General features: G+C 38.9%; 2 protein-coding genes across 2 annotated transcripts; both read right to left on the reverse strand.

Moving 5' to 3' along the window:
• Positions 1–2970: 2970 nt before the first annotated feature.
• Positions 2971–8391, reverse strand: LOC307118597 (protocadherin alpha-C2; the record flags this gene model as incomplete). The annotated part of the gene is made up of 2 exons (XM_079804279.1): positions 2971–2994; positions 5995–8391. 2 exons carry the CDS (start codon positions 8389–8391, stop codon positions 2971–2973), a joined length of 2421 nt encoding a protein of 806 aa, XP_079660405.1.
• Positions 8392–13233: 4842 nt separating this feature from the next.
• On the reverse strand, positions 13234–19159 carry LOC307118593 (protocadherin gamma-C3; the record flags this gene model as incomplete). Its single annotated transcript, XM_079804275.1, has 5 exons — positions 13234–13809; positions 13930–14042; positions 14257–14318; positions 15569–16820; positions 17913–19159. 5 exons carry the CDS (start codon positions 19157–19159, stop codon positions 13550–13552), a joined length of 2934 nt encoding a protein of 977 aa, XP_079660401.1. The 3' UTR covers positions 13234–13549.
• Between the last annotated feature and the right edge of the window lie 1015 nt (positions 19160–20174).

Consider the following 20174-nt stretch of genomic DNA (forward strand, 5'->3'; position numbering starts at 1 on the left):
TAACGCATATACTGTAAATATATAATACTGCTGACACCGTCTTGATATATATCCTGCCTATTCAATTCAACATTGGGATACCAAATCAGCATTTATTATGTTATGTGTATATCCTTGACTTCCCAAGTATAGAAAACAACTACAATTCTGAAGAAATACACATTATACACAATTAGAAGTGCACCAACAAATTATAAATCGGCAGCTCATTGACACAAACAAATATATTATTGTATCATATATTATATTTTATAACTATCCCTTCATTTAGACGTTTGAAGCGATACTCGGATCTGTATAAGCATATTATGCGTCAAGGCCTGAAAAGAAAGAAAGAGGCATAGGGAGAAACGGCCTTTTGCAAGTATGTGTTGGGAAGGTTAAAAAAGGTGTGCTTCTCTAAATGCGAAGAGATGGAGGTGTTGTCATGGCGACTGTTTCTATGGAGACAGTGCTGCCTAGGTCAGCACCAATGAAACGGTGTGTTTTGCCATCCTGCGATCACATACACTCTCACAATGCAAGACAGTGAGTCTGAAACTCCAGAAATAAACTGTAAAAGCATTTATTCACATTGCTGTATTTACAAGCAAAGGGCAAATCATAAAGTCCAGCAAGGACACGAAGGCATTGTTTACTTTGTTTGCATAAGGACATTTCGCAAGTAAGGCAACAGAAAGTAAGAAATACAAATACCGAAACGGGTCACATAAGGCATGTCAATGAGAATGTGATGTATAGCAGTATGCTGATAGTATTAAGATACATCATCCCTTTTTATTGTTGTTTTAAGTTTCAGGCACACTTTTCTCTTCCCTTAGGCACAAAGCATTTAGCTCTAAATTCTCAAATCTGCTGCCAGGAACTCCAATTTGAGCCGTCACCTTTCAGGAAAGTTAGTTAAACTGAATACAATTATGGTAACTTTGTTAAATACAGATCACATTACAGGTTTCAAGTGACCTATAAAATGCTGTTTTTCCCTCTCTTTCTCCTTGTTCCTCCTACACCAAATTTTCTTGCACTATCCTCACTCCTTTCCACCTTCCCACTCCTATAGCTGCGACAAATCATTTAAATACAAGGAAAGCAATGTAGCTTTGATTTTTGTAACGATATAATTAGATCTATAAAGAAACCGCCAAACATCTCACCACAAATGACCACTGTCATCATAAAAGAAGCAGCATTAAATACATTAACAAGCATTTTTATCTCGTTTTCATAATACAAAACAATATAAACCTCAAAAACTTCAGTAAACAAGGCCAAAAATGACACTGAATAGCAATTGAATAGTACAATTGTTGATTCTTGTACAAAAAAATGTTTATATTATTGATGTCAATTATTAATATTTGTGACAGGATGCTATTCTGGCACTAGCTACATATATCTGCAAAAGCCTATTAATACCTTCTTGTTTGAATGTGCACTTTTTTTGCAAAATTTTGGCACATCGCTATGGCAATTGCCATACTGATGTAATTATTACTTATTGTAGCATTTGTCTAGGTTTAAAGGGATAGTTCACCCAAAAATGAAAATGTCCCCATGATTTACTAATCCTAAGTGTATATGACATTCTTCTTTTAGACGAATACAATCGGAATCATTTAAAAAATTGTCCAGGCTAATCCAAGCTTCATAATGGCAGTGAATGGCATTATAAGAGTAATCCACATGGCTCCAGGGGGTTAATAAAGGCCTTCTGAAGTGAAGAGATGCGTTTTTTGTAAGAAAAATATCCATATTTAAAACTTTATAAAGTAAAATATCTAGCTTCCGGCAGACCGCCTTCCATATTCAACTTACGTAGTAAGTGTAACGCCTCTCGCCGTTCAAAAAGCTTACGCTACGCTACGATATTTTTCTTACACAAACCCATGTATTAACTTCAGAATGCCTTTATTAACCCCCCGGAGCCGTGTGAATTCATTTTATAATGGATGGATGCACTCTTTTGGAGAATAGAGAATTTGGGCTCCCATTCACTGCCATTATAAAGTTTGGAAGAGCCAGGACATTTTTTTATTTAACTCCAATTGTATTCGTCTGAAAGAAGAATGTCATATACACCTAGGATGGCTTGAGGGTGGGTAACTCATGGGCTAATTTTCATTTTTGGGTGAATTATCCCTTTAAAATAGTGCACTTTAATTTTCTAAATGCTCTTGCCAGAGGAAATCAATTTTAGGCCGCTTAGAGGACAGGAGAAAAATAAACATGTTTAAACATGTCTATGTTTACATGTGTTTTGAGGTAAAGACAATGCCTGGCTCATTCGATTGTGCTAATCTGATCACAGCTTTCTAATCAGCCTTTTTAAACTATACCAGAACCTCGAACCATCTCTTTACCAGCTGTCTTTGTAGTTCACAACTTACTGGAACCTTAAGGATGAAAGGTTCTTATGGTAGTCATGAAGCATCACTTCTCTCTCGTCTGTCATAGAGTCAATATAGAAATCTTTTAGATACAAAAAGTCCATCTTGTTTGTCTTAGCCATGCAAACTCATGCTCAATGTGGTTACAAATGGCTGACATATAGTTCTTAGACCCAGCCTTACAGATATGAGGTCCAGCTGTGCTGAATGTCTTTCTCTGACTGAATGTTGGTCTTGATCTCCAAAATGTCCATTAAGTTAAGTTAATTCTTCAATTAGCCCAAAAGGCAACATGAAGAATAGGAAGCAGGAGAAGAAGTGATGGTGAAAATAACTGAACAGAGTTCATTGAATTAATCAATTAAATGACAAATTAAAAGAATTAATATAAAACATGGTAGAATGTTCAAAAGGCTCTCTTGAAGCTACACACCCAGGTTGCTATTTAAAAATTCAAATTAGATCCTCCACAGTCTTGAATCGAATGAAACCCTGAAAAACGGTTAAACAGAAGTTCAATCTGTCCCTCATGGAGAGCGAGCCTGGCGTGGAAGGTTGTAAACCATCAGTCAACATGTCCCGATCATGGCAAATCACTGCTTGACTCCTGTCAATAGAAGGAAACACAATTAATCAAGACTGCAGAACATAATGTTACATCTGGCAAAGCAACTTAGATTGCACTCATACATTTTATAAGTGTGTGTACTCCCTGGAAATCAAACCTCGGCATTGCTAGTGCCATGCTCTATAGTTTGAGCTACAGGAATGCTGCACCTCGAGCATTTCTCCAGCTCTTAAATCGTTTAGTTTTTAAATAGTGACATGGAACATTAGGTTTAAGAAACAAAATAGAGTGAAAAATAAAATAACATTACTGGGTCTTCTCATGCTTGACTGTATGGCATTCTTTACTTTTTGTTCAACGTTTCATCTTCAACTATCCAGGCCCTCGATTTACCCTGCAAAATCATCCTTGATGACCTGGAACTGCACAAACCAATCAGTATGGCTCAGTATGTGATTGCTTCCTCATTTTACCCATAAGGCAGTTTTTTGTTTTTTTTTCTGGCCAAAATTTCAAATACTGTGTATGCTTTATTATTGTGGTGGAAAGTCGAATGCGGTTGGCGGGTCATATTCTTCGCCTACCAGTTAATTGATACTTAAAGACCGCCGTGCGATCAGGGCTGTCAGGTGGCAAGCAGAAACCAGGCCAACCTCGTAAAACATGGCACCAAACGCTCAGAGAAGACCTGCGAAATGCTGGCGTCAGATGGGAAGACTTGTTGGAGGACGCTTGTTGCCCTATGCGCTTGTACTGAAGGAACCAATGATGAATGCCAAAATATATTACAAAATGTACTTCAATGGGCAACAAATCTTAAAAATACAAAAATACATTTGAGGTATACATACATACATATATTGCCATTTTTTTATATGCAATCTCTAATTTGAGCTATAATTTGCTTTCAGTTAAAACAGCTCAAACATGCATTTTAGTCTGGAACTAGTGTGTGAAACCGGGGACATATGTATTAAATGGTAAATGGACTGCATTTATATAGTGCTTTTAACAGACCAATGGCTCACATTCACCCATTCACACACGACGCCGGTGTCAGCCATGCATGGTGCCATCCGGCTCATCGGGAGCAGCTGGGGTTAGGTGTCTTGCTCATGGACACCTCGGCACTTGGTCAGGTGGAACCGGGGATTGAACCACCAACCTTCCGGTTTGTAAACAACCTACATGAACCACTGAGCCACTGCTGCCCATTAAACAGAGGTTTAGACTCTAAAATTAAAGGGATATTTTTGGGTGAACTTTAAATTACCCCATGATTTACTCACCCTCAAGGCATCCTAGGTGTATATGACATTCTTCTTTCAGACGAACACAATCAGAGTTATATTGAAAAATGTCCTGGCTAATACAAGCTTTATAATGGCAGTGAATAGGAGCCCAACATTTGAAGTCCAAAAATCCATCCATTATAAAAGTAATCTACACGGCTCCAGGGGGGTCAATAAAGGCCTTCTGAAGCGAAGCGATGTGTTTTTGTAAAAAAAAAAAAAAAATCCATATTTAAAGATTTATAAAGGCAAATATCTAGCTTCCGGTGGACCGCCTTCCGTATTCAATTCACAAAAAAAGTGTAACGCCTCTTGCAAAAAACGCCTCATACTTTATAACGTGTTAAAAATGTATATTCTTCTTACACAAACGCATCAATTCACTTCAGAATGCCTTTATTAACCTCGATATAACTCAATATAACATTTCGTCTGAAAGAAAATGTCATATACACACAGGATGGCTTGAGGGTGAGCAAATCATGGGCTAATAGTTCACCCAAAAATTAAAATTAGCCCATAATTTACTCACCCTCAAGTCATCCTAGGAGTATATGACATTTTTCTTTCAGACGAATAAAATCGGAGTCCAGGCTAATCCAAGCATTAGTTGCTCTGTTTTTGAAGTCCATAAAAAGTGCATCTGTCCATCAAATAACGTGCTCCACGCGGCTCCGGGGTGTTAATAAAGGCCTTCTGAAGCGAATCAACGCGTTTGTGTAAGAAAAATATTAATATTTAAAACTTTATCAAGTAAACTTTCACCCCACCGCCTTCTGTGGAAAAGTGTTGAGCGTTGAAAGTGAAACTCAGGATGCGTTCGTACCGTCATGACGAGCGTACCTGGTCGCGTTAGTCTTTCGATCGGCAGGGGAACTTTCAACAATTTTTCCATTAATTGAACAGGGAAGGCGGTTGGCCGAAAGTTTACTTGATAAAGTTTTAGATATAGATATTTAGATAGATAGATATAGATATTTAGATATTTTTCTTACACAAACGCATCGATTCGCTTCAGAAGGCCTTTATTAACACCCCAGAGCCGTGTGGAGCACGGTTATTTGATGGGCAGATGCACTTTTTATGGACTTTCTATGGACAAAAACAGAGCAACTATGAATCAAATTCTAATGCTTGGATTAGCCTGGACTTTTGTAATATAACTCAGATTTTATTCGTCTGAAAGAAGAATGTCATATACACCTAGGATGACTTGAGGGTGAGTAAATTATGGGCTAATTTTCATTTTTGGGTGAACTATCCCTTTAAAGGGAGAAAAGCTGCAGAACACACTTACTTTTTTTCTTATACTTTGATTACTTTTGATCAGGAAAAAATAATCATCCTTTCAGTCAATGCACATCAATGCTGCATGCAGTGTCTCTGTCTCACTCTTCCGTTACTTCACACCTCCTTCACTGCATGTCATTCTTTTCTCCCACTCACATCCAAATTTAGACGCATACTGCTGCATTAACACTGGGTGTCCAACCTTATAAATATTAAAAACAGATGTTTTGTTGCTGTGTATCAGTCAGGTTTACATTTATATTTAACATCTGACAAATCAAATGGTAAAATTTTGAACAGTATATGCATTAGTTTATACATTTTAAATATATGTTTACCTATATTTGTTTAAAATAAATGCACTTGGCTTGATGTTATATAATTCAGACTTTTTTAATTTGTGGCCTATGTTTACTTTTTGGGGTCACTGTATATGCATTTGTAGTGGTTACAATACCTGTAAAGTGGAAGACCTTGACGCACTGGTCTCAGTCAGCGCAGCACTTCCTGGGATACTTGACACAATAAACCCTGTTCCGTTAGGCAAGGGCTGCCGCACCACCACCTTTCCTTTTCTAGTCTCTGCCAGAAACAGACTGTACCAGTAGGCATCACTTGAAATGAGAGTAGAGTCCGCGATGGTGGAGGAGTTCCTCTGGCTGATGATGCTGTTCCTACCTTGGGGAGCCGCTTGTGAGGGTTTCGGTTCCTGACATTTCACCACAATGATCACCAGGATGGTAATGAGCAGCAGAAACAACACCGACCCTAAACCGATCAGCAAGTACAGGTTTAGATCGGTGATCAGGTCGTATTCGACAGGCACCTCTGTGGTTTCGGTAAACTGCGTGACCACTTCCACTGTGGAGATCTTGATGGTCACCGTGGCGGAGCGAGGAGGTTCTCCGTTGTCTCTGGCTATGATGACCAGGTGTTGATCTTTGGGGTCTCTGTAACTGAACATCCGCGTGGTTCGTATCTCGCCGTTGTACTGATCGAGACTGAATAGTGGGGTGTCGGTGATCTGGAGAAACTGATATGTTATACGAGAGTTCTGCATGGAGTCGGCGTCCAACGCAATGACCTTGGTGACCAGGGATCCTTTATCGCTTGATCTTGGGATTTTTTCCTCTATAACAGCGCCCTGAGGGCGCCATGGAGAAACTATGAGGGGCGTGTTGTCGTTTTGGTCCAGGAGGATGATGTGTACGGTCACATTACTGCTAAGAGGAGGGAGCCCAGAATCTCTCGCTTCAATATGAAACAGAAACTCCTTCTCCCTTTCGTAGTCAAACGTGCGTAAAGCGTAGAGGTTGCCGTTTTCAGGATTGATGGAAAACAGCATGGACATCGAGGTGTTGACTATCTCCTTTTCTACGATGAAGTAAACGAGATACTGATTTTCATGCAGGTCTGGATCATGAGCAGTTAGTGAGGCTAGCAACGCTCCGGGCTCGTTGTTTTCCATCAGATGAATGGTATAGAGGGCTTGAGGGAATGTTGGGGAGTTATCATTGACGTCTTGAATTGTGACACTGATGGTTTCGTTATCAGTCAGAGGAGGGGTTCCTCTGTCGGTCACGTGAAGTATGATGTCGTAACCGTGGATGTGCTCACGGTCAAGTGATTTGGTGACTGTTAACGCAAAAAATTCATCCGATGACTTATTAAGAGCAAAAGGTAATATCTCAGCATTGTGGATGGAGAGAACAACTTTGCCATTATCTCCAGAGTCCCTGTCGCTCACGCTGATGACGGCGATCACTGTTCCAATAGGGTCATTTTCTTTAATCAAACTCTGTGAAGATTTGATGGTAATCTCAGGATGGTTGTCGTTTAGATCGGTGATGAACACCAATATTTTGCACTGACCTGAAAGCGCATTCACGGCCTTGTCCTTGGCTTCAACGTACATCTCGAAACTCTTCACTTCTTCAAAATCGATCACGCCTTTTACTCTTATTTCTCCATTGCTGGGATCCAAAGAGAACTTTTCTTGTGTTTTCTCAGGTGTGTATAAAGTGAAAGAGTATGTGACGTCCGCGTTGACACCCTCATCCAAATCGGTTGCATTCAGCTGCATAATCAGTGTCCCGATTGGTGCGTTTTCAATGAGGTCCACCGAGTAAACTTGTCGATCAAATTGAGGGGAGTTGTCGTTGGTGTCCAGCACTTGAATGATAATGCTTGCCGTACCTGAACGCGCAGGTATGCCGCCGTCCACAGCGGTGAGGATTAGTGTGTGGACGGCCTGTTTTTCTCTGTCCAAACTAGCTTTTAGCACCAGGTCGACGTATTTAGTCCCGTCACTTCCAGACTGGATTTCAATTGTGAACTCGTTACTTTCACTCAGGTAATAGGTCTCGATTGAGTTCTCTCCGACATCTGCATCCACCGCGTTTGTTAAAGAAAATCTCTCTCCAGGTGTTGCTGATTCTGAAACATCGAGCGGTATTCTCTCTCGTCTGAACTGAGGCGCGTTGTCATTTATGTCCATGATTTCCAGTTCAATATTAAATATGCGTATTGGACTCTCGATTATCACATCCATCTTGAGGAAACAGAACGACGATGTTTTGGCCGGGCATAAATACTCCCGGTCAATTTTCTCAGCGATAAACAGTTCTCCCGTGTCATTATTTATGTCTAGGTATTTCTTGCTATTAATATAATCCAGCTTTACCTTTCGTTCCAACAGGCTGTGCGCGTCAAGGCCCAAATCCGTGGCGATATTTGCGACCACCGAGCCCACTGGAATCTCTTCGGGGATGGAGTATCTTGTTACAGCCGAGGCGAGACTCCACAGCGCGGAGAGGATGGCGAAACCGAGACGCCATCTCCTCCTTGGATCCATTGCAGAGCGCACGTCAATGCTTTCGCTGTCTTTCACAAGAAATATAGCAGTGTTTTCGAAAACGAATGGAGGTTAGCGGGTATTCGGATTCTTAAAAGCACCCAGCAGAGCATCGCCATAGCGCCGTGCCGTGGATCCCACCCGCTGATCAGATTCAGCTGAGCTTCAGTGCTGCTCTGACTGCCTCTGTCCAACAGCATTATGAAAGCAAAGCATGTGCGCTCGCATCCCCCTTAAAGTCAATCAATACAGGTCTCAACGACATCGTGTGAAGATAATGTTTACGTAGAAGAAGAAAAAAAAATATTTTATTAAAATGAAATATTATTATTTAGATAGATTTTATGATTAAAAAAAAAGTAACATTTTCCACCAGGATTATTTTTTGCCTTGCAATTATTGAATTGCAGGTATAGGGGAGACCTGGGATAACACTTTTTGTTTGAGGATCAGTAACTCAGTGGTTGTGTGTTGTAGATGTCTAAAATTTGGATACATTGTAGCCACATTTGTCTGCTACAAATATAACTCACTTGGACGTGTACTACACAATCACAGATTATGTGAGTTAATGTCAAATACGAAGAGTTTTGTTACACTTTTTTGCGGGATTGATGTAACACTGAGAGGTCATTTGCTGAAATAACACCCACACTATCCAATTTTTGCATTAACATCATCGAAGAACAAAGAAAAAAATTTTTTTGAACAACGTAAGCAATATAAACTGACAAAAAAAACATCATAATGCATTTTTTTGTGCATGAAATGTAGTGCAAACCAATTCCTGCACGTGTTTGTGTGAGTGTGTGTACTGTATTCCTGTCACATAAGGGTTCAGTATGCAAGATCCACCTATTTTTATGTGAATTTTGAAGTATTGCATAAAAACACTGCATGGAAATGCGCATAAATTGTAATAATGTGCACAAAAAAGTTTTACATTTCTCATATGAGCTCCAAAAGAAGATAGGAGTGTATGATATTGATTACGTTACCACAGCTCTTTTCTGACCTGTTAAAGTGTTACAACACTCCCCGTTCTCCCAATTATTCAACTTATATGACCTGAAGTAGCTAGTTTAATTTGATGCTTTGTATTTATGCTAACTTCAAACCCACATGCAGTTAGCCTTGTTGTGACTGTTTGGGGTGGGGATAGTTGTAACAGTTTATTAAAAATGTTACAACCAACCCCTATGATGATTCCAGATGACCCCATATCTTCTGATGAGGCAAAGTCATGTGAGTTTTTGTTGCGTATCGAGGGATTTTGTCAGTTTTCCATCATAGTTTTTGCTCATGTCTTCTTACCAGCTAAACAATTATCTGCCTCAGTTAAACACAAGTTGTTGTGCACATTATTATAATTTATGTGCATCTTGATGTTTCCATCCAGCTTTTTTTTTATGCAATATCTCAAAATTCATATACAAATTGGTGGATCTTGGAAACATAGCTAGGGACTGAACCCTTATGTGACAGGAATGCAGTACACGGTAAAACTTTAGAATACTGTTCCATCATTAATGAATAACAGGAACAAATGAGTAGCACAATATTAACATTCTAACTACTATTAACTAACAAGAAACTCTGATTAAAGAATTAGTAAGTAATAGCGCTCAGTTGAATGTGGTAGTTCACTATTAGCTCAATAACTTCCAGATAACTGCTATATACAGGTTCATAATTAATAAGAATAATGCATAATATATAATTAATTATAAAGTAAAGGTAATGGTAACCCAATAGTAATGACTCAAGTGTTACTACATCCTTCTAAAGGAATTACTAATTATTTGGATCAGTTTTGTAATGTGAAAAGCATGATAACTCTGTATAATTACTGAAATCATTGTAAGCTTTTGAGGTGTTTGTAAGGTTTTGGGTAACACTAGTGGGTTACAATGATCTTCACTTTAGAATACTGATCCAAATAATTAGTAATTCCTATAGAAATAAGTAGTAACACTACTATCCAAAACCTTACAAAAATGGAGAAGGGGTTCAATCTTCAACTGGCTGGCAGGAGACCTGTCAGTGAGTGGTGGCACGAGTATAACACGTTTTCTATCACTCTCGCTGCATGGAAATACATTATTTTATTATTATGAATATAATAGGAATATATTATTGTGTATGATAGATGTTTTAGATGGGTTTCTCACTATTAAAGCATTCAAATGAACACAATCACGACTGGGTGCTTACTGACGCTTGGCTGGCTGTTCTCATATTGGGATAATTCATGTTTTTATAGGCAATATTTTACTTTCATATTTGAAAAATTTTCTTGGAATTAGAGGCAAGGGTGGCTGGCTGAACTGAGTGGCCAGCCAAGCATCAGTAAGCACCCAGTCATGATCACGTTCATTTGACTTGCTTTAATTGTGAGAACCTTCCCTAAAACGTCTATTATACAAAAGAATAGATTCCAAAGATTATATTCTTAATAATAAAATAATGTATTTCCATGCAGCAATAGGGAACACGTTATACGCACAGCTCAACAGTGGCTAAGACTGCCAGCCAGCCCGCCCAGAATCCGACTGCCAGCTGCCACCGCCCACCGGCCAGCCATTGGCAGGTCACGTGACCAGCCAGAATCAGACTGGCAGCTGCCACCACCCATGTAGAAGTCTGTAATTTTTATAAAAAATTTTTTTTTTACAAAAATCCAGAAAATCACATTGCATGATTTTTAAATAATTAATTAGCATTGTATTGTTGTATTGCATGACATAAGTATTTGATCACCAAACAACCAGTAAGAATTCCGGCTCACACAGACCTGTTAGTTTTTCTTCAAGAAGCCCTCCTGTTCTCCACTCATTACTGGTATTAACTGCACCTGTTTGAACTTGTTACCTGTATAAAAGACACCTGTCCACACACTCAATCAAACAGACTCCAACCTCTCCACAATGGCCAAGACCAAAGAGCTGTGTGGGGACATCAGGGATAAAATTGTAGACCTGCACAAGGCTGGGATGGGCTACAGGACAATAGGCAAGCAGCTTGGTGAGAAGGCAACAACTGTTGGCGCAATTATTAGAAAATGGAAGAAGTTCAAGATGACGCTCAATCTCCCTCGGTCTGGGGCACCATGCAAGATCTCACCTCGTGGGGCATCAATGATCATGAGGAAGGTGAGGGACCAGCCCAGAACTACACGGCAGGACCTGGTCAATGACCTGAAGAGAGCTGGGACCACAGTCTCAAAGAAAACCATTAGTAACACACTACGCCGTCAAGGATTAAAATCCTGCAGCGCATGCAAGGTCCCCCTGCTCAAGCCAGTGCATGTCCAGGCCTGTCTGAAGTTTGCCAATGACCATCTGGATGATCCAGAGGAGGAATGGGAGAAGGTCGTGTGGTCTGATGAGACCAAAATAGAGCTTTTTGGTCTAAACTCCACTCGCTGTGTTTGGAGGTAGAAGAAGGAGTACAACCCCAAAAACACCATCCCAACCGTGAAGCATGGAGATAATAACATAATTCTTTGGGGATGCTTTTCTGCAAAGGGGACAGGTCGACTGCACCGTATTGAGGGGAGGATGGATGGGAATGGAGGGGAGGCCATGGAGTGGCTCTGTAAGAAGCATCTCAAGGTCCTGGAGTGGGCTGGCCAGTCTCCAGACCTGAACCCAATAGAAAATCTTTGGTGGGAGCTGAAAGTCCGTATTGCCCATCGACAGCCCCGAAACCTGAAGAATCTGGAGAAGGTCTGTATGGAGGAATGGGCCAAAATCTCTGCTGCAGTGTGTGCAAACCTGGTCAAGAACTACAGGAAACGTACGATCTCTGTAATTGCAAACAAAGGTTTCTGTACCAAATATTAAGTTCTGCTTTTCTGATGTATCAAATACTTATGTCATGCAATAAAATGAAAATTAATTACTTAAAAATCATACAATGTGATTTTCTGGATTTTTGTTTTAGATTCCGTCACTTACACTGGAAGAGTACCTAAAAAGTAAAGACTTCTACATGCTTTGTAAGTGAACCTGCAAAATGGGCAGTGTATCAAATACTTGTAGTTACCACTGTAGTTACTGATTAGCTAGTGAACTCACACAAACACATGCATTGTTTTGCACCTTTAATGTTCTAAAAAAGTACAATATAATGTTCTTTTGTCAGTTTAAATTGTTCACGTTTTTCAAAACTGTTATTTTCTTTTATGATGTTTATGCAAAAATTGGATCTCAGTGTTACATCTATCCCGTTACAACTCACCCCAGTAGTGGGGTAGATTGTAACACCGGAACTCTTTGTATTTGACATTAACTCATAAACATAACATCTGAGTAGTACACGTCCAAGTGAGTTTGTAGAAGACAAATGTGGCTACAATGTATCAAAATTTAAATTAAAACAAATCTAGAACAAACAACCACTGAGTTACTGATGCTCAAACAAAAAGTGTTACAACCATCCCCGGTCTCCCCTACATGCCGCATTCTCCTGATTGGTTTATCAGGTAATATTCCGCACAGACTGGCTACAATTATTTGTAATTATATATTTAATTGGTAACGATTCAATGCACCTAATCTGTAACAATTACATGTAGGTAATCTATAAAGAAGCACTGTGAAAACATGTCTCTTCAAACCTTTTGTAGATTACCATTGTGTAAGCTAGCCATAAACCATGTTGATTTAAAGTTACATGTAAGATCCGCATACAAATTCAAGCAGTGCTCTACATATTTTGCTACTCTACCTGTACTTTTTTCTGTCAAAGAGGGTGGGAATAGACAAGAAATGCAGTTTTATACCATCTGTTTCTTATCATTTTGGCACAGCAAGAAACACAAAGAGACAAAAGAGCAATATAAATCAAATGCTGATGATATTCTTTATTCTGTACATTTCGGAGACAAAAGGGATATCATTTTGGAAAATATAACCTGAATTCTCACCAATATGGGTGATTACAATTAAAGCAACCGTCTGTTTGATGCCTTCAGAAAGTTTCTGAATACTGAAGATATCTGGAAAACAATGCAAATAAAAAAAAACTTACTTTAAGTGCTATCTTGTTGTGAAATGGCAATGAAGGCAAATTATACAGCACATATAATCCGACTGAAATATATACAACTTATATACAGGAAGTAACATACAGGTAAAAAATACAACTGGAAAAATCATTTGAAAAAATCATTGGTTATTACTACGTCCTCTTGACGGTTATTATTCGGCTTTTTCTTTTTGCCAAAAGTTGAGAATGAGTTGTAGACTTCAATGTCCCCATTGTTTGCCAGCTTGAGTGTACAGAGTGTTGATGGTGTTCCGGGAATGTAAACATTATGTTGATAGTCTGGTGAGGGTTGAATTGAATCCTGTTGGTTGTAGCGTGTCCATGAGCGGTTTGGATAGCCCCCGACCTTAGGTGAGGATTTATAATCTGTTTTAAGAAGACAAAGAAAAGTTCAATTCAATCACAAAGAAGCTATACAGCTGGTCTTTTTTAGCATGCCTTTTAACTAAACATGTTTTTAGGGATGACAAATATAATGATTTTTACCATGCATGTGATTTCCCCAGGTCCAGTACTGGGGGACAGATGTGTAAGCATAGTTGTCCGAGTCCTGAATCAGTCTGTGCTGCAGTGTCCTACCTGTGTTTATTGGAGTATGGCTAGAAAAACAAAAACATGGACACGTCAGATGCTTTGTGCACGTGAGAGAGAGAGAGGGGGAGGGAGGTGAAAGAGAGAGAGAGAGAGAGAAAGAGAGAGAGAAAGAGAGAGAGAGAGAGAGAGAGAGAGAGAGAGAGAGAGAGAGAGAGAGAGAGAGAGAGAGAGAGAGAGAGAGAGAGAGAGAGCAATAGAATCAGTTTTTACTTCAATCACCTTTTATATGTATAATTGAGCTGGTTCTTGGTCAGTGTTTGGTCTTTGTTTCCCTGTTTGAGCTACAAAAAAAAAAAAAAAGAGTTAAAATATTTACTTACTACATACCACTTACACATGAGAGGCACAAGAATGTGCTACAAACACAATGTCTAAACCAAGAAGAGGAAAGAACACATCAAAAACAGTCACTAAAGCACTAAGTGACTTTACTAATTCATCACCTTATTGCCGTATACATACAATTTGGGGCAGTGACAAAAATGCATTTGTTTATTTTATCATTTATTTATGAAGCGTGCATTAAGAATTTTAAGGTCTAGTTCACAGAAAAACAATGAATATCCAGTATAGCTCAAATGTATATACAATACAACACTGTTTGCTCAGTAGTTGATTTCAATGCTGTTCAGCAAAGGGATAATATTATTATAATTATTATTATTTATTTTATTGTTGTAATTATTGTTTTTGTTATTAATTAATTGTTATAATTGCCAATTATTATATTATATAATATTGTTGTATTATATTTAGTGTTGTCAAACGATTAATCGTTATTAATCACATCTAAAATCAAAGTTTGTGTTTACATAATAGATGTGTGTTGTGTATATGTATTATGTATATTTGAATACACATACATACATGTATATACTTTATATATATATAATTTATATATATGAATATAAATATTTTATATATAAATATATATATATATATATATATATATATATATATATATATATATATATATATATATATATATATATATATATATATATATATATATATATATATATATATATATATAGGCTACATAATAATTATACACAGTACACAAACTTTTATTTTGGATGTGTTTAATTATGATTAATCATTTGACAGCACTAATTATATTATATATTTAAAGATATAAAAAACAATACAGAGTTATTACTCCCATTTTCTCTCAAGATGTGGTCGGGAGAGCTGTCAGTCAATAAATGGGAAAACAAAGTACTTGCATTATTAATTTGAAAAAGTAACGAGTGTAATGCATTACTTTCATAGCTCCTTGAAAAAAGTAATCTGATTATGTAACTCAGGTTACTTGTAATGCGTTATCCCAACTGTTGTGGTTGTTGTTATTGTACTTATATTGACATGTCCAAATATAATTTAGATTTGTAATTAAATTTCAATTTACAGGCTTGTCTAAATTTGTATTATTTAATCTCCTGCCGATTTCTGGTCTGATTAAACTAAAGAACAGAAAATATTTGAAGTCTCCATCTAGTGGACACATATATAGGCTATATGCTATTAGTACCTCGTTTGGAGAGGTCGTCCCATTCCTTGTACCAAGACTGTGGCTGGTTGGGCTCCAGGTCAAAGTTTTGTTTTCCATTTCCTTGATGTTATTTCTGGAAGACGTTCCCGTCGGGCTACAAGGCTTGAGGAACATGAAGTCACTTTTAGATGAATCTGGAGTCAAACACATTTTATAGCAGTAGTTTTGACCTATTGGGTTGTTCGCGTTTACTTCCACGCAGTGCGTGGGTCCCTTTGATCCCGGTGATATGTGAATGTTCAAGTTAGACTTTTTAATGACGTCACTGGCGGGGTCCTTCGAATGAAACCCACAGCACGAGTTTCTGTCCTTGTGTCCCTTAATTGTAGCCAGGACAATAATAGCCACAAGAAACGTGAACGAAACCGCGCCCAGAGACACGATTAAATACAGCGTGAGGTTTGACCTGTACTGGGGGCTGAGCGCGAGGTCACCAAAATCAGGCAAGGATTCTGGGACGCTGTCAACAACTGACAACATGATGGAGGCCGTGGCCGAGAGGGGCGGCTGACCGTTGTCCTTGACCAAAACCACTAGCCTCTGCCTCCTGGGGTCGTTGTCTATCAGCCGGCGAATTGTCCTGATCTCCCCAGTGTACAGCGCAACACTGAACAAACTGAGATCTGTAGCTTGGAGGACTTCATAAAACAGACGCGAGTTTTGCCCGGCATCCGCGTCCATGGCGGTGATTTTAGCCACTAGGTATCCGGCATCAGCATATTTAGGAACAACTACAACCGCTGCGGTGTCATTCTCGGTCATCGGGGATACAATGATTGGAGGATTGTCGTTCTGATCCAAAACAAACACGTTCACTGTTACGTTCGCGCGGAGAGGCGGAAAACCAGCATCTTCGGCTTGAACCACGATCTGAAAGTTTCTGAGCTGCTCGTGGTCGAAAGAACGCAGTGCGTAAATGTTGCCGTTATCTGAATTGATGGACACGTAGGTGGACACTGGCATTCCGTGGATGTCGTTCTCTAGAATAGAGTAGGATAAGTAGGAATTCTGGTCGGAATCTGCGTCTTGAGCGGTGATGGTGCAAATCGAGGCTCCTGGCGCGTTGTTCTCGGTCAGGTAGACCGTGTAGGAGGGCTGTTTGAAACGCGGCGCGTTGTCGTTAATATCAGACACTTGCACTAAAATAGTTTTCCTGGTAAAAAGAGGCGGTGAGCCCATATCACGCGCCGTGAGAGTGATGTTATAGGGTAGAGTGGGGGAAAACGCCCCCCTTAAGGAAAATGTGACATTACAGTGAAACAAAACATAAATGTGACTTGAATTGCCATCCCGGTTTTGAGTGACTATGGCAGGAACTATTCACCAAATATTAAAATTGCACAGCCTTCATAATTAATTAGTATTTTGACTGAAAATATTTTTGTACAAAGGGGGCGTTTTGCCCCAGCGGTGGGGTAAAACGCCCCCCAAGGTGGGGTAAAATGCCCCCTTTCTTCCCAACCAGTTTGCTTCATAGATGAACAGCAAAATGAGCAGACTATAGTTTTTAATCTCTCAAAGTAAAAGGCAAGTAATGTATCAACATGTATATATATTAATATTTATTTGAGGAATCCACATAATATTTATTTGAGGAAAATATCCACATTTTTACCATTTATATTTATATATAAGCCATGCAAACAAATATGTTGTAATAATAAATAAACAAATAAATAAATATATACATAAATAAAAATTAATTCATTAGCCATTTGCAGCAATTTTACCATTTATATTTATATAACTAAGCCATGCAAACAAATGTGTTGTAATAAATAAATACATAAATAAACAAATAAATACTAAATAAACAAATAAATAAATACATACATAAATAAACTTTAATTCAGTAGCCATTCACATAATCTAATATGTTATAGTAATTATGATAGAGAGAAACTATGCCCTTTGGGGGGCGTTTTACCCCTCAGCGTAGGGGGCGTTTTACCCCACAAGCTATGACTTTTTAAAAAAAAAAAAATTTTAAAGATATAATTATATTCCTTATAAATAACATTTCCTCTCAAACTACAGACTTCACTATTCATCTATCATACATCACTGTGATATCCTGCAGAACAATATTCTCTTAAACACTTGTTTACTAATATCTGAAAATTAAAGCACTTAGCATGTAATCCTCTTCTCTTCAAATACGTCGCTGGTGTCAGCTTCTCCAAGGAGATTTGTTTATCCCCGTTGTCAACGAAGTGCATAGCAACAGTGAAAATATATCTTGACTCCCTCTAGTGCTTATTTTGTGAAAAACAGGTGGGGGGCGTTTTACCCCAGGGGGGCGTTTTCCCCCACTCTACCCTACTCTGAAATTGTCTCTCTGTCCAGAAAATCACACGTGACCAAAGTGTAATAGTTTTTAAAAGATGAGTGCAGCTGAAAGGGAACGTGATGAGGAATTTCACAATCCACATTTCCGTTTTCCCCAGAGTCTTTATCCATGACGCTAATGACTGCTATCACTGTGCCAGGGGGCGCATCTTCTTGGACAGGCGTAGATACTGATGTGAGAATCACTTCTGGAAGATTGTCGTTGACGTCTATGATGTTAACCATAACTTTGCAGTGCACTGCCACCGCGGACGGTCCCTTGTCTTTGGCTTGTACATAAATCTCGTGCATTCGTGCCTTTTCGTAATCTATCAGTCCTTTTACTTTGATTTCTCCAGTGCGGGAATCCACGCTGAACAGCTCGCGCACTCTCATTGGAGCGTGGCCGCTAAAAGAGTAGGCGATCTCTCCGTTGGGTCCTTCGTCGAGATCAGTGGCGTTTAGTTTTATCACGACTGTGCCTCGCGGTGCGTTTTCAGTCAGCCTCACTTTGTAAAAGTTCTGATCGAACACAGGCGCGTTGTCGTTGGCGTCCAGTACCGTTATGTTTATTTGCGCAGTGCCTGACCTCTCTGGCGTGCCTCCGTCCACCGCTGTAAGAACCATCAAGTGAGTCTTCTGCTGCTCCCGGTCCAGCGGACGTTCGAGGATCAGTTCTGCAAACTTACTGCCATCGCTGCGCGTCTGGACGTCCAGCACGAAGTGTTCGTTTACGCTCAGCAAATACGAGCGCAGAGAGTTGTCACCAACGTCCAGGTCCTGCGCGCTTTCCAATGGGAAGCGCGATCCACGCTCGGCGGATTCCGAGATATCCAGGTTAAATTCACTCCACGGAAAGACTGGAGAGTTGTCGTTGACATCTAATATTTCAACTTCCACCCTGTACAATTCTAATGGGTTTTCGATCACAACCTGAAGATGGAATGAACAATATGGATTTTGTTCGCACAACTCTTCTCGGTCAATTCTTTCATTGACAAATAAAACACCGTTTTCTAAATTCACCTCTAAATATTGCCGTTTTGCACCCGAGACTATTCTAAATCGGCGGACTGAGAGTTTGTTGGTGTCTAATCCCAGGTCCTCCGCGATATTTCCAACAAAAGCCCCGTGCTCCAGTTCCTCTGGGATCGTGTAACGAATCTGTGCCAGAACTACATCCATCACAGACGCGATGAGCGCCAGGCAGGTTACCTGCCATGTCCATATCCACAGCTCCATTGATAACGGCTCCTTCCTTAATGTGTGCCTTCAAACGAACGACCAAACAAAGCACTCATAGCTAAAGCTTTAAAATGGTAGACAGAAATCCACCCAAACGCACAGGAACATTTCGAGAGAGAATGAGCACGCTAATGAAAATGAAGTGGTAAGTCCCTGAACCTCGTACTTTAGGACTGGAGCGCGCGCCTTTGGCCAATGGCACGTGCGCAAGAGTGAGAGAGTGTGAGTGTGTTTGGATGAGGGAGACCGAAGGGGAGGAGGTGAACATAAACACTATACTTGTGTCTTAATTTTCCATTCATTTATTATTACATTCTGTTAAGATTCGAATCATTTCACGATGTTGTTGGGGTTTTGTTTATCTACCACCGCCATTACGTAAACAAAAAAAAGTACATTTAAACGTATAATTTCAATATATATAGGCTATATATATATATATATATATATATATATATATATATATATATATATATATATATATATATATATATATATATATATATATATATATATATATATATATATATATATATATATATATATGTGTGTGTGTGTGTGTGTGTGTGTGTGCGCGTGATATGGCTTGTAATATTACTCCCATTTGCCTGATATTACCCATAATTATGAACAGTTACATTCGTTTTACTGAATGGTGCCCATCTTTTTTTCCAAAGACCTCGTTTTTATAATTGGGTCATTCCTGGGATTCAATGCCTTTATGTGTCCCCTTACTGCCTTAAAATGTTGAACAATATACATTTTAACCACGTCTTAGTCATATATTAACACAATTTGAATTCTAAGCATATGAAGTTGTTAAAATATATATATATATTTTCGAGACATTTTACAGCATTTTGAACCATATATCACAATGTTTCCAATGTCCCCTGGCCAATTGGTAAATAAAACACTTACTATAGGTGTTTTTATTTATTTAGTACATTGTTGGTTATATCAGTAAAGCTTCTCTCTAATGTTCATAATCTTTTCAATTATTACATTTATT

The sequence above is a fragment of the Gobio gobio genome (assembly GCF_949357685.1).
Source record: "Gobio gobio genome assembly, chromosome: 22".
Lineage (NCBI taxonomy): Eukaryota > Metazoa > Chordata > Actinopteri > Cypriniformes > Gobionidae > Gobio > Gobio gobio.